The sequence below is a fragment of the Stegostoma tigrinum genome, chromosome 26 (assembly GCF_030684315.1).
Source record: "Stegostoma tigrinum isolate sSteTig4 chromosome 26, sSteTig4.hap1, whole genome shotgun sequence".
Taxonomy (NCBI): domain Eukaryota; kingdom Metazoa; phylum Chordata; class Chondrichthyes; order Orectolobiformes; family Stegostomatidae; genus Stegostoma; species Stegostoma tigrinum.
The window spans coordinates 46,690,253-46,704,122 of record NC_081379.1 but is presented as its reverse complement, the minus strand read 5'-3'; the positions used below and the strand labels follow the sequence as shown (position 1 = coordinate 46,704,122).

The 13,870-nt window shown below is 42.7% G+C and overlaps 1 protein-coding gene across 5 annotated transcripts in view; it reads left to right on the top strand.

Annotated features, from left to right (window-relative positions):
* Window positions 1-1,297: 1,297 nt before the first annotated feature.
* Window positions 1,298-13,870, top strand: part of sfi1 (SFI1 centrin binding protein) — a 117,453-nt gene continuing 104,880 nt past the window's right edge. For 4 of the 5 annotated variants that reach the window (XM_059655151.1, XM_059655149.1, XM_059655150.1 and 1 more), the window contains exons 1-4: window positions 1,298-1,359; window positions 1,607-2,082; window positions 4,352-4,522; window positions 12,027-12,098. In XM_059655151.1, coding sequence (XP_059511134.1) covers window positions 1,976-2,082; window positions 4,352-4,522; window positions 12,027-12,098 — 350 coding nt within the window. In that variant the 5' untranslated portion in view covers window positions 1,298-1,359; window positions 1,607-1,975. The remainder of the gene's footprint in view (window positions 1,360-1,606; window positions 2,083-4,351; window positions 4,523-12,026; window positions 12,099-13,870) is intronic. The other variant, XM_059655148.1, reaches the window with a different exon arrangement.

Below are 13,870 nucleotides of genomic sequence, written 5' to 3'. Positions count from 1 at the left end.
TATCAGGAGCCTCTGTAAATTTCTGCAGTACATCTGTACAGAGTACACAATGCGATACTTTGCATCTGTGATGAATGTTTCTGGATGTGGTTCTTATCAAGTGGGCTGCTTTGGTCTGAATGGTGTAAAGCTTCTTGAGTATTGATGAGCTGAACTCATCCAGGCAAGTGAGTTACTTATTGGAGGATTCCAAGGTCTGAACTATACTTGTCACCACACAATTTATAAAGCTAGTCCAGTTCAGTTTCTGACGAAAGGTAACCCAGAAGGTATTGAGTAGGGAAGTCAGTGATGGTAATGCCACTGAATGTCAAAGCTGTTTTTCTCTTTTTGGAGTTGATCATTGCCTGTTGCTTGTGTGGCATGAATGTTACCTGCTACTTGACAGCGATTGTCTGGGTCTTGTTACATTTGGACATGGCCTGCTTCAGTATCTGAGGAAGTTCAAATTATTCTGTACATTGTGTGGATGGTTGCTGATGATTGCACAATAATGGAGGGGAGGTCATTGATGAAACAGCTAAAGATGGTTGGTCTTTGCACACTCCCGCCGGAGATGACTGACCTCCAACAAACACACCCATATTTCTTTGTGCTAGATATAACTCTGATCAGAGTTTACCTCTGATCTCCTGACTGTACTTTTGTGAAGGCTGTTTGATGGCACATTGACCAAATGCCTTAATAACCCTTTAATATTTTCCTAGGTTTAACTTATTTTCAACTTTGTAATTAAGCAACTACTTCTAATCCTCTGCTGTATCCAAGAATTGTACTGAGGTGCTTGTACTTAAGATGTTGCTATAAGAAGGCAGACATTGTAAAAGTTTTTACTGTACTTGTACAATGGAACACATGTGACAATAAAAGGATATTGATTATTTGATAAACGTTGCCTTGATTTTCCTGTCAGCTCAACTCTGGAATGCTGGCCAGGTTTCTGAAGTAGAAGCCGAGTACATAGTCTTCTTGACCTAATGCAAATTTAGTTTCTCAAATGCACCTTTTTCCCTATCAAGATTTTGAATCCAAAGGAGACCCCAAATGGCAACTGTACGTTTCAAACTCTATAGCAGCCTTCGCGTATTAGCAGTTATAAACACGAGGAAGCACCAGACATGGAGATACAATGCATACCTAGAAACACATATTAAAAGATCAGATCCCCTGCATTCAGGGTGTGATTGTGGACACCCCCTGCCTCTTAGCTGCGGAGCTTCCCATCGGATCGCTGGCTGGCTCCACCTTCGCCTCCCCTCTCGCTTCCGGCGTCCGGTTGCTGTGGAGACGGGCGCGGCGCGTTGCCCGCTGGGATGGCAGAAATGGCGGCCTTTCGAACGGTTCGTGTGTGGGTCTTTGGTGAGAGGCCTGTTGCTTTCTTCTCGGTGACTGACGGGTTCGAGCCTCGTTTCACCCGTCTCTTTACACAGCGGTGTGAAATATCACCTTGCTGCCCCTCTCTCCTCCTCCTCCTCCTACCCAACATTGTTGTATTAAGTCCGTGCACTGTTTAGAAAATATTGCACGTATTTAGTCAGTACACTTAGAAGTTACCGGAAAATCACAAGAATCATGCAACTTTTTTTTGTTTGAATTTTTATTGCAGGGTCCGCCTGAGTTCCATACAGAAGAATTCGCTCATCTAAAGGATATAGCAGCAAGTGAACAAAGAAATCAAAAATAATCACCTGAATAATCTGAGATATGAAGATTTGTTACATCCTTTCAAGCACGTACTATCTGAAGCCTAACAGTTACTTTCTGATTATTCCAATGCTGACTCATGAACGGGCACTGCTATCATAATATTTTTGTAGCTGTTTCAAAGTAAACTGTCAAATATGTTGTCAAATCAAGAGGCCATAGTTGAAGATTTGACAGCTAACTCAACTGGAATTGGTGTAAGGAAACTTCACTGATCTTCTTGAGGATCATTGATGTTTCGTGTTAATTTATTTTTCACTCGTGGAATCAAATGGAGCAAAAAACAAATAAGATTACTTTAAGTTCGGCAAAGAATCGACTTAGAAAGGACTCAGGAACAAAGAAAGATGATTGCTCATTGAAGAAAGATCATCAAAGGTAAATTGAGAAAAAAATGTCAGTGAACTAGACATTCTGCTGCAATATCCTGTATGTAGTAGAATCATATTGTTACAGTAGAAAAGGAAGCCACTTGACCCATAATGTCTATGTTGGTTCTTGGGAAGAACTGTTCACTTCGTCTTGCAGATTTTCCGTTTTCATAATGATCAAATATCCCATGGAAAGCTTTGAATTAGCCTCTGTCAGGTAGTGTGTTGTAGATTACATTTAGATCCCTCTACATCCCTTGAACAAAATCTTATATCTGTGTCCCTGAATCCTTGCACAATGAATTAATGAGAAGTGTTTTTCCTGATCTACCTCACCTGTCATAGTCTTGTACCTCTCTATCAATTCATCTGTTAGTCTCCCTTGCTCCAAAGGAAACAAGCCTTCCAAACTAACCTTGTGACTAAAACCAAACCCCTCATCATTGTAACCGTTCTATCAAGTCTTCTCTGTGCTTTCTTGAGGATCTTCATACTTTTCTGAAACTGCCACTAGTTGAGATGTTTTAACATTGCCATTGGAGCTTTGAAGATAACTTATTTTATCATTTACGTACACTTGCCATGTTTTAGAACAGGAGTACAGGGATAAATTTTTACTGACAGACAGAATTAGTACCTCATTATTGCTTCATCTGCACGGACTAGGAATTTACTGCTATTTTAGAAGTAATTTCAAAGATTTGCAACCTTTCAGTGGGGTGTCTGATTCCTTTTTCACCAACAGGTCCCCCTGCCATGGTTGACAGGGCCCTCAACTGGGTCTGACCCATATTTTGCACTAAAAGCACAGCAGGTCAGACAGCTTCCGAGGAACAGGAAAACCAATGTTTCGGCCGAAACGTTGACTTTCCTGATCCTTGGATACTGTCTGACTTGCTGTGCTTTTCTAGCCTCACGTCTAAAGACTATGACTTCCAGCATCTGCAGTCCTTATTTTCTCCATGTCTCACACTTCTGCCCTCACCCTTTCCCCCACTTTCCCAGACAATAGGGTTCCCCTTGCCCTCATTTTCCACCCAATTTGCCTCTGTAGGCAAACGTTCATTTTTTGCCATTTGCACCCCCTTCAGCAGGACACCACATCTTCCCTTCCCCTGTCAGCACTCCACAGAGACTGTTCTGTCTGCCACATCTTGGTCCACACTTCCAAAACTCCTAACATTTCTTTACTCCCCAGGCAACCTTTCCATGCAATTGCACAAGTTGTAACACCTGCCCAATCACCCTCTTCCATCCTCATTATCTAAGGCTCCAAACACAGGTGAGGCATGATTTTCCTTGTACTTCTTTCCATCTAGTTTTACTGTATTTGCTGCTGTCAATGTGGTCTATTTTACACAGGTGACACCAAACACAGACTGGGTGACTGCTTTGTGAAACACCCCCAATTTGTTGATAGGAATTACCCCAAACTTCCAGATACTTACCATTTCAATAAAACCACCATGCTCCTATGCTGGTATTTCTGTCCTTGGCCTACCATATTGTTCCAATAAAGCTCAGTGCAAAGCTAAGGGAACAACACCTCATTTTATGATTAGGCACTGTCCAGCCTCGAGAACACAATACTGAGTTCCACAAATTCAGAATATGTCCCCTGTACTCAATTTTTCTTAAATCCTCTCACCTTTCCTCGCCTGTGTCTTTTTGGGTTTTCTCTTAGTAGAGGACCCATTTGCTCCTTTTTACAGTTAACATTTACACCTATTTTGTGTATCTAGTACTCCTTCATCATCAAGATTATCACTGCCTTCATTTTTAACCCTGGGTTCCCTCACAATCTCTTTCACTTGTTTCCCCTCCCGCCTCTGTCTACAGCATGAAAATTGCAATTTTCCCGCGCTTTACAGTTCTGACAACAAAACACGGTAGACTTGAAATGTTTGTTTCTCTTCCACAAGTGCTGCCAGTCCTGCTGAGTTTCTCCAGCATATTCAATTTTAATAACACACCACTCAGGTTTTCCAAACCCTTGCAAGGACAGCTCTGCCCTCAGAAAGTGTAACAAGTGCTGACTTGCCAGTATTGTCTGCATCCCATGAAGTAATTGAAAAATGTTGGTGTGATCTGAGAACTCACTTGATTTTAAGCTGGCACAGGATGGAGACCTGTGGCAAATCTCTGCTTTTATGTAATCTTGGCTGAGAAATGACTAAAATGCTCAGTTTCTTTTTGACTTGTTGTTTACGAGATTAGTTGTGTTGCTTGTGATGTTTTGGTAAGGGTTGACATGATTCTGTCCTTTGATTCTCCAGGGCTGTGTTGGTGAGCTCGACAGTAAAAAGCCAGCTGCCCAAAAGCAAATCCCAGGAACATGCCAGAAAGCGCGGTGGGATTAATGTATATTGTGCCAAAAAGAGTTTGATTCGAGACAGGGTGAATTACACCTGGAACAGAGGTGGGCGATTAAAGGAACTTCGCGTAAGGTAAAAGTCTGCAGTTAATGGGCCCTGAAAGACCCTTCTTCCATTTTAGAGGCCGGCTTTTCGACACTGACAAGTTTGTGCAAAGTCAGTCAAATGAAGTCAGCATGTTCAAAGGTTTCTTGGACTGTTTAGCATCTGAGTTAGAGTTATTCAAAAGTCAATCACTTGCATCTAAACTTTTTTTTTGGGAGATTGTAGCAAACATTGACCATTATATATAAATAGCTTATTTCCACTATTTCTGTATTAAAGTTGCTTCTCTTATCGCAGTAGCTCTAGTTATCTGAATTGATGTTGCTATCTCAACTTTCCCACAGACTTTGCTGGACTGTGGGCCTTTTCTACTTCTCTTTTGGCCGTGGATGATTTCCCCTCATTTCATGACCATCATTAGACCATAAGATATAGGAGCAGAAATTAGGCAATTTGGCCCGTTGAGTATGCTCTGCCATTCAGTGGCAGCTCATAAGTTCCTCAACCCCATTCTCCCGCTTTCTCCACATAACCCTTGATCCCCTTGCTGATCAAGAAACTATCTATCTCAATGACCTGGCCTTCACAGCCTTCTGTGGCATTGAATTTCATAGATTCACCACTGAGTGGCTGAAGAAGTTTCTCCTTACCTCCATTCTAAAAGTTCTTCCCTTTACTTGAAGGCTGTGCCCTTGAGTCCTATTCTCTCCTACCAATCGAAGCATCTTCCCAACATTCACTTTGTCCAGGCCATTCAGTAAGTTTCAATTAGATCGCCCCTCATCCTTCTGAATTCCATCGAGGATAAACCCAGAGTCCTCAAATGGGATCTGGGAGTGTTGGTCCAGGATTCTCTAAAGGTGATTAAGAAAGCGAATGTAATGTTGTCGTTTATCTCAAGAGGGTTGGAATATAAAAGCAGCGATGTGTTTCTGAGGCTTTATAAAGCTCTAGTTAGGCCCCATTTGGAATACTGTGTCCAACTTTGGGCCCCACGCCTCAGGAAGGACATACTAGCCCTGGAGCATGTCCAGCGGAGATTCACACGGATGATCCCTGGAATGGTAGGTTTAACGTACGATGAACGGCTAAGGATCCTGGGATTGTACTCATTAGAGTTTAGAAGGTTGAGGGAGATCTAATAGAAACTTACAAGATAATGTATGGCTTAGAAGGGGTGGACGCGAGGAAGTTGTTTCCATTAGGCGGGGAGACTAGGACCCGTGGGCACAGCCTTAAAATTAGAGGGGGTAAATTTAAAACGGAAATGAGACGACATTTCTTCAGCCAGAGAGTGGTGGGCTTGTGGAATTCATTGCTACGGATTACAGTGGAGGCCGGGACGTTGAATGCCTTCAAGGCAGAGATCGACAAATTCTTGATCTCAGAAGGAATCAAGGGCTACAGGGAGAGTGCAGGGAAGTGGAGTTGAAATGCCCATCAGCCATGATTTAAATGGCGGAGTGGACTTGATGGGCCGAATGGCCTTACTTCCACTCCTATGTCTTATGGTCTTATGGTTCCTCCTGGGACCATTCTTGTGAGCCTCCTCTGAACCCACTCCAGGGCTAGGACATCCTTCCTGAGATGTAGGGCCCAAAACTGCACACAGTTCTTCAAATATGACCTGACCAGAGCCTTTTAAAGCCTCAGTAGTACATTTCTGTTTTTATATTCGAGTCCTCTCAAAGGAAATGCCAACATTGTATTTTTCTTCCTGACGACTGACTCAACCTGCAAGTTTACCTTGAGAGAATCCTGGACTAGAACTCCCAAGTCTCTTTGCACTTCAGAATTCTGAATTTTCTCCCCATTTAGAAAATAATCCATGCTTTTTTTCTTCTTACCAAAGTGCATGACCTCACACTTTCCCATGTTGTACTCCATCTGCCACTTCTTTGCCCACTCTCCTAACCCATCCAAATCCTTCTGTGGCCTCCTTACCTCCTCAATACTACCAGTCCCTCCACCTATCTTCGTATTGTCTGCACACGTAGCCAGAATATCCACAGTTCCTTCATCTAGATCATTAATGTACAAAGTGAAAAGTTGTGGTCCCAACACTGACCCTCGTGGAACACCACTTGTCACCAGATGCCACCCTGAGAAAGACCCTTTTAACCCCATTCTCTGCTTTCTGCCAGACAACCAATCTTCTCACCATGCTGGCATCTTGCCTCTAACACTATGGGCCCTTATCTTAATCAGCAACCTCCTGTGCCGTACCTTTCTAAAGGCCTTTTGGAAATTCAGGTTGATAACATTGGCTCTCCTTGATCTACCCTGCTCATTACGTCCTCAAAGAATTCTAGCAGATTTGTCAGGCATGACCTCCCTTGATGAAACCGTGCTGACTTTACTCAATTTTACCATAAACTTTCAAATATTCAGAAGTCTTATCCTTCACAATGGACTCCAAATTCCTACCCATGACCGAGATTAGGCTAATCAGCCTGTAATTTTCAATCTTTTGCCTTACTCCCTTTTTAAACAGGGGTGTCAAGTTAGTGGTTATCCAGTCCTCTGGGACCCTCCCTGACAATAGCGATTCCTGAAAGATCACCATTAACATTTCCACTATCTCTTCAGCTATCTCCTTTAGAACTGTGGGGTGGAGTCCATCTGGTCCAGGTGATTTATCCACCTTCAGGCCAATCAGTTTTACGAGCACCTTTTCATTGGTGATGGCCACCATACCCCTGACTCTGCCCCCTGACTTTCTTGAATTTTTGGGAGCTTACTCGTATCTTCCACTGTGAAGACTGATGCAAAGTAATTATTCAGTTCCTCAGTCATTTCCTTGTTCCCAATTCCTATCTTTCCAGAGTCATTTTCCAGTGGCCAAATGTCTACTTTTGCTTTGCTTTTGCCCTTTATATATCTAAAGGAACACTTGCAGTTTATATTACTGCCTAGCTTACCCTCATATTTCATCTTCTCCCTCCCTATTTCTTTTTTTTGTTGCCCTCTGTTGGTCTTTGTAAGCTTCCCAATCCTCTGGTTTCACACTGCCCTTTGCCACAGTCTGTGCTTCCTCTTTTACTTTTATGCTATCCCTGACTTCCATAGTCAGCCAGGGTTGCCTCATCCTCCCTGTACCATGCTTCTTTATCCCAAGGATGAATTTTTGCTGTGTCTCCTGAATTACTCCCAGAAACTCCTGCCACTGCTATTCCACTGTCTTTCCTGCTAGGATCCTCTTCCTGTCAATTCTGCCCTGTTCCTCCATCATACCTCTGTAGTCTCCTTTGTTCAGCTGTAATACCGTCATGTCACATTATGTCTTCTCCCTCTCAAATTGCAGAGTAAATGCTATCATATTATGATCACTGCCTCCTAAGGGTTCCTTCACGTTAAGCTCCCTTATCAAGTCTGCCTCATTGCACAACACTAAATCCAGTATTGCCTGTTCCCTTGTGGGCTCCACCATGAGCTCCTGCAAAAAGCCATCTCGTAGACATTCCACATGATGCTTTTCTTGCAATCCACTACCAACGTGATTTTCCCAGTCCACCTGCACATTGAAATCCCCCATGATCATTGTGACTTTGTCTTTCTTACTCACCTTTTCTATCTCCTGTTGCAACTTGCGCCCAGGCTCCTGACTACTGTTTGGAGACCTGTACCCAACTCCACCTTTGGCTTTTGTCCCTTATCGGTTCCTCAATTCTATCTGCACAGATTCTACACCATCTAACCCTACTCCGTTTCTTCTTATTGATTTAGTTTCATTTCTTACTATTAAGACAACCCCACCGATCTACCTTTTCGATAGAATGTATATCCTTGCATATTCAGTTCCCAATCCTGATCCCCTTGAAGCCACGTCGCCGTGATGCCCACTATGTCATACCTGCCAATTCTGATCTGTGCCACAAGCTCATTTACCTCTTTCCTTATACTGTGTGCATTCAGAGATAACACCTTCAGTCCTGTATTAACCATCCCTCTTCTCGTTGTCATTTGTTTATCCAATATGCTTGAAGCTTGATTGCTAGCCCTTTCCAAACACTCTGTCTTATTTGTGTCTGTGCTGGAGACTTTAATAACCTCTCCTGAGTTTAGATTAGATTACTTACAGTGTGGAAACAGGCCTTCAGCCCAACAAGTCCACACCGCCCTTGAAGCATCCCACCCAGATCCATTCCCCTATAACCCACACACCCCTGAACACTATGGGCAATTTAGCATGGCTGATCCACCTAGCCTGCACATCTTTGGACTGTGGGAGGAAACCGGAGCACCCGGAGGAAATCCACGCAGACACGGGGAGAATGTGCAAACTCCACACAGACAGTCGCCCGAGGCTGGAATCGAACCCGGGTCCCTGGCGCTGTGAGGCTGCAGTGCTAACCACTGAGCCACTGTGCCGCCCTGAGTTCTCCTTTCCTGTCATTTCATTCATACTTTTCCACATAGTTGAATCCACCACTGCTAACCTGCTGCTTTGTTTCCCACTGGGAAAGCTTCACCATTCCCCCCCAACCCCCCTGCCCCCCAGTCCTTTTGACCAGCCTATTTACTCTTTTCACTAGAACATTGTTCCCAGCTCTGTTCAGGTGGAGACCGTCCCAATGGTACAGATCCCTCCTGTTCCAATACTGATGCCAATGCCCCATGAAAAAGAACCCCTCTTTCCCGCACCTCTCTATTAGCCACATGTTTACTTCCTTTGTTCTCATGTCCTTATACCAATTAGCACGTGGCTCGGGCAGTAAACTGGAGATTATAACCCTTGAGGACCTGTTCTTTAATTTGGTTCCTAGCTCCTGATAATCTCTGAACAGGTCCACTTTCCTAGTTTTGCCTATATTGTTTGTTCTGGCGTGGAGCACAACAACTGGATCCTCCCCATCTCGCTCCAATATCCTTTCAAGCTGGTCAGAGATATCCCTTAGCCTGGCACTGGGCAGGCAACACACCTTGCGAGACTCTCGATCCTGCTTACATAGGATACTATCTATCCCCCTAATTATAGAATCCCTTCAACTATCACTTGTCTTTTTGGTCCCCACCTCTTGAATGGCCTCCCGTACCACAGTGCAGTGGTCAGTTGACTCATCCTCCCTATATGGGTACAAAAAACGCAGTCAAAAGTATTTTTGTCAATGAGATGAAATTACTTTTCAAAGCTGGCCAACTTTTCACCGAAGGTGAAATAAGGCTGAATTAATTTTTAATGGAGATTTTTGCCTTCAAGCCTCCTGAATCCCTGCTGATTGTAAACATGAACCTCCAGCAGTCACTATTGTTAAATTTCTTCTCTCTTCAGTGACACTGTTGAATTGAAGACTCGTTGTGAATTGTTCTTTTCAATGGTGTGGAATCTTTGTTGCCTTCTGTTTTCCTTTTCTCGTGAAGCCCACAGAATTTTAAAATTTGTTGTCATCTGACAGTTGCATCTTTTTACTTACATTTGTCAATTTTTCAGTTGGCCTGTGGCCTTGGCTGTTCACTTTAACCAGATTTTATAAAAGGAGATAACTTGTAGTTTTCCTGCTGCATCTAGTTGCTGTCTGTCTGACTTAAAAACACCACAGACTTTCCAACAGTCTGCGAACTGAAATTGTAAATTGGTGTGATTTTGATGCACACAGTCCAGAGAAAATATAGATGTTAAGTGGACATAACTTTGTCAGGTAATATTTATTGTTCTTGTTTTGGCATTCCATTACACCAAATATATTAGAGTCAAAAGTTAAGGCTTAATAAAATACTAGAGATGGAAAGAGCTACGACAGATATAACAGATTAAAAAAAAGATGCAGATTGTATTTACTGGAACAGAGGATGCTAAGGAGAAACCTAATTTTGCATAACCTTATAGAGATTTATAAAATCACGAGGGGCATAGATAGGGTGAACAGCCAAGTTCTTTTTCCCAGGGTTTGGGAGGCCAAAACTAAAGGGCACAAGTTTAAACTGAGAGGGGAAAGATTTAAAAGGGACCAGAGGTGCAACATTTTCATGCAGAGGGTGGTGTGTGCATGGAACGAGCTGCCAGAGGACGTAGTGGAAATCGGTACAATTACAATATTTAAAAGACATCCGGATGGGTGTATGAATGGGAACGGTTTAGAAGGATACCGGCCAAATGCTGGCAAATGGGACTAGATTAATTTAGGATATCTGATTGGCATGGACTGAAGGGTTTGTTTGCATGCTGTGCAACTTTATGACTCTATAATGGGTTTCAAGTAAGTTTGAAAGATAACTGATGAAGCATAATTTCCATTGGTTGGTTGAATCAGTAACAAGAAGAGAGTTAATAAGAATATAACTAAAAGCAGCTAATGGTCTCTTTGAGCGCTTGAAAATCATTAAATATCCAAGAATGTAGTTTGAATAACTTAGAGATTAAAGTACAACAAATTAGATCTCTGTGTTGGGGTTTTGAGCTGAATAGTCTTTTTTCATGCTGCAGTCCCTGTTGTTCATTCCACTGACCAAATTTGAATTGTAATCTTATCCAGTGTACAGATTTCTCTATAAACAAATGTATAAGTTATCTGGCTACTGCTTCAGGCAAGTGTCTTGGCCTGGATCCTGTTTAATAGCACAAATGATTATATCCTGTGTAACACATTATCATTCACAAACTGGATCTTACTTTAACTGCATCGCATTAGCCCAAAAGGTATGTCTTTCTAAATTCTGGTTGATTAGAGCTTTGATAAAAATGCTTACCCTCATCACACTGTCTTTAGATTTTATAACATACATGGTGAGAAACAGAATCAGTTTCTTCATTTTATAGATCAATGTTAAGAATACAGCAGAAAGCTTCAGATTTGCTTTATTGTATCATGCTTACCTTATGTAAAAGTTTTCTGGTGTAAAATGCACTTGTTATTGCCTTGGGAGGTTAAGCTGTCAAGGTGCACTAAGTAATTAAATTTTAAAGATTGCATCAGATTTGGCGTGTTGTTTATCAGTCTTATGCAGAGAGCACAGCTATAAACTTCAAACATAACACATACATTATCCAGGATGAATGAAATATGTTATGAAATACAATCAATAGAGTATCTAGAAATAAGAAAGTTGCTGATCCTGCACCCTCCCCATTTTGAACACTATTCAGAAAATTTCAACTTTTCTACTCTTGCAACCAAAGTGAATAACCTTGCTTTGCCATACCACGCTGCATTTGTAACTTTATTGCCTTGCAGCGATGTTGTATTCTCTTCATGGCTTACGTTTCCATCCAGCTTTGTATCAACAGCAAATCTAGGATCCATGAACTGTGACAAGCTTGTCTCAAACAGGTGGAATATTGTTGTCTTCTGTGAGTGACACAGTAGAAATGTGCCGAACAATTTGATTTCGCTGTCTTCCTGCTCCACTTTGGGGAGTGGGAAGAAAAAGCAATTCTTCCTTAAGAGCGTGAAGCTTCACAAATTCGACACTGGCATCCTAGCAACTTTTTATATTTTATCATACCAGCTTCAAAGTATTGTTTCATGCTAGGTGGCCCAGATCAATGACTTAATTTTTCTGCCCAGATGGTAACATTGTCTCCTTATCCCAGGCACCTTGCGAGAAAATTTCTGCATTTGTGGATACAGAAGACATTTGGGAGAATCCTTCCATCCCATGCTAGGTGAGCTACTATTTACTTTGTTTCCATCTCTTTTCATGTGGATATTTCTGAAGTTGGGGAGAATATGGCAAAATGATTTCAGTCTTATGGGAAACATATTAGGTTGCAAATGGAAATCCTAATCCTGTAATGAAACCATGTGAATTACTGCATGTCATGATGTATGACAAAAATAGCTCAAGTGGCAGAGTTTAGAATGGCATTATGACTGAGACCATTTTGTCATATCTCAAACAGAAACTTTCAAATGGCAAACTATTGTTGAATGGAGTGACATGTCTTTAAAATTTGATCTCCGTTTTCTGTGGTTGAGGTGTTAGGGGAGAAAAATATTCTCCCTAACTTCAGAAATCTCCACATTTTCAGGGCTAGTCGCATCGTTGATGTTGCCTAAGTAAATTTTTTTAAAAAATTCACTCGTGAGACATGGGTGTCGCTGGGCAGCCAGCATTTATTGACTGCCCCTAGTTGCTCTTGAGAAGATGATGGCGAGGTGCCTTCTTGAACCATTGCAAGTCCGCTTGCCGTTTTAGATCACCCACAATTTCCTTAGGGAACAAATTCCTGTAATTCGACCCAGCAACAGTAAAGGAACAGCCATACATTTCCAAGTCAGGAGTGTGAGTGACTTGGAGGGGAGCTTAGAGGTGTTGGCATTCCCGGGTATCTGCTGCCCTTATCCTTCTCGTTGCAATTGCTTTTGGTTTTGGAAAGTCCTGAATTTCATCTGTAGTTTGTATATCTGTTTGAAGCATTCTGTTAGAATATATTGAGCAAAATTTAATGTACAAGGCAAGCTTAGCATTCATCATTAAATTCAACTTGCTGTCTGTTTCCTGCGTTTCTCTTTTTATTTGGGGAGACTAGTTATATGTCGGAAATGTCTCCTTTGAGTCTCCTGGAGATTTTGACAAGGAGTCTTCATGCTTCTTGATATTGATCTTGGGGAGTGGAGCTAACTGCATTTTTTTCCTAAACAGCAAGCACAGATAATAATGGCTTGAAAGAGGTAGCAAGAACTGCAGATGCTTGAGTCGGAGATAACGAGGTGTGGAGCTGAAGGAACACAGCAGGCCAGGCAGCATAAGAGGAACAGGAAAGTTGATGTTTTGGGTTGGGACCCTTCTTCAGAAATGGGGAGGGGGAGGGGAGCTCAGAAAGAGAGAGAGAGCGAGAGGAGGGGTGGGGCTAGGGAAGATAGGTGAGTACTACATTGGGTGCAGTGGATGCAATAGTCGAAGTTGATGGACGTGCAGGTGAACCCATGTCTGATGTGGAAGAGATGCCTGTCCTTTCTCCCACCGATCCACTCTTCCCACCTCAACCCTTACCCCCACCTCCTACCTACCAGCCTCATCCCTGCCTCCTTGACCTGTCCGTCTTCCCTTGACTGACCAACCCCCATCCTAACTGCCCATCTACACTCACCTTTACTGGCTCCATCACTGCCTCCTTGACCTGTACGTCTCCTCTCCACCTACCTGCTTTATCCACCTTTAACCACATCCGCGCCCCCCCCCCCCCCAAGTCTCTCTTTATTTCAGAATCCCCTTCCCCTCCCCCATTTCTGAAGAAGAGCCTAGGCCCGAAAAGTCAGCTTTTCTGCGCCTCTGATGCTGCTTGGCCTGCTGTGTTCATCCAGCTCTACACCTTGTTATTTCTGATGTGGAAGGCTTGTTTTGTGCCTTGAATGGAGGTGATGGAGGAGGTGTAGGGACAGATGTAGCACTTCCTCTGGTTGCAGGGATAGGTGCTGGGGGGTGATGCTGTTG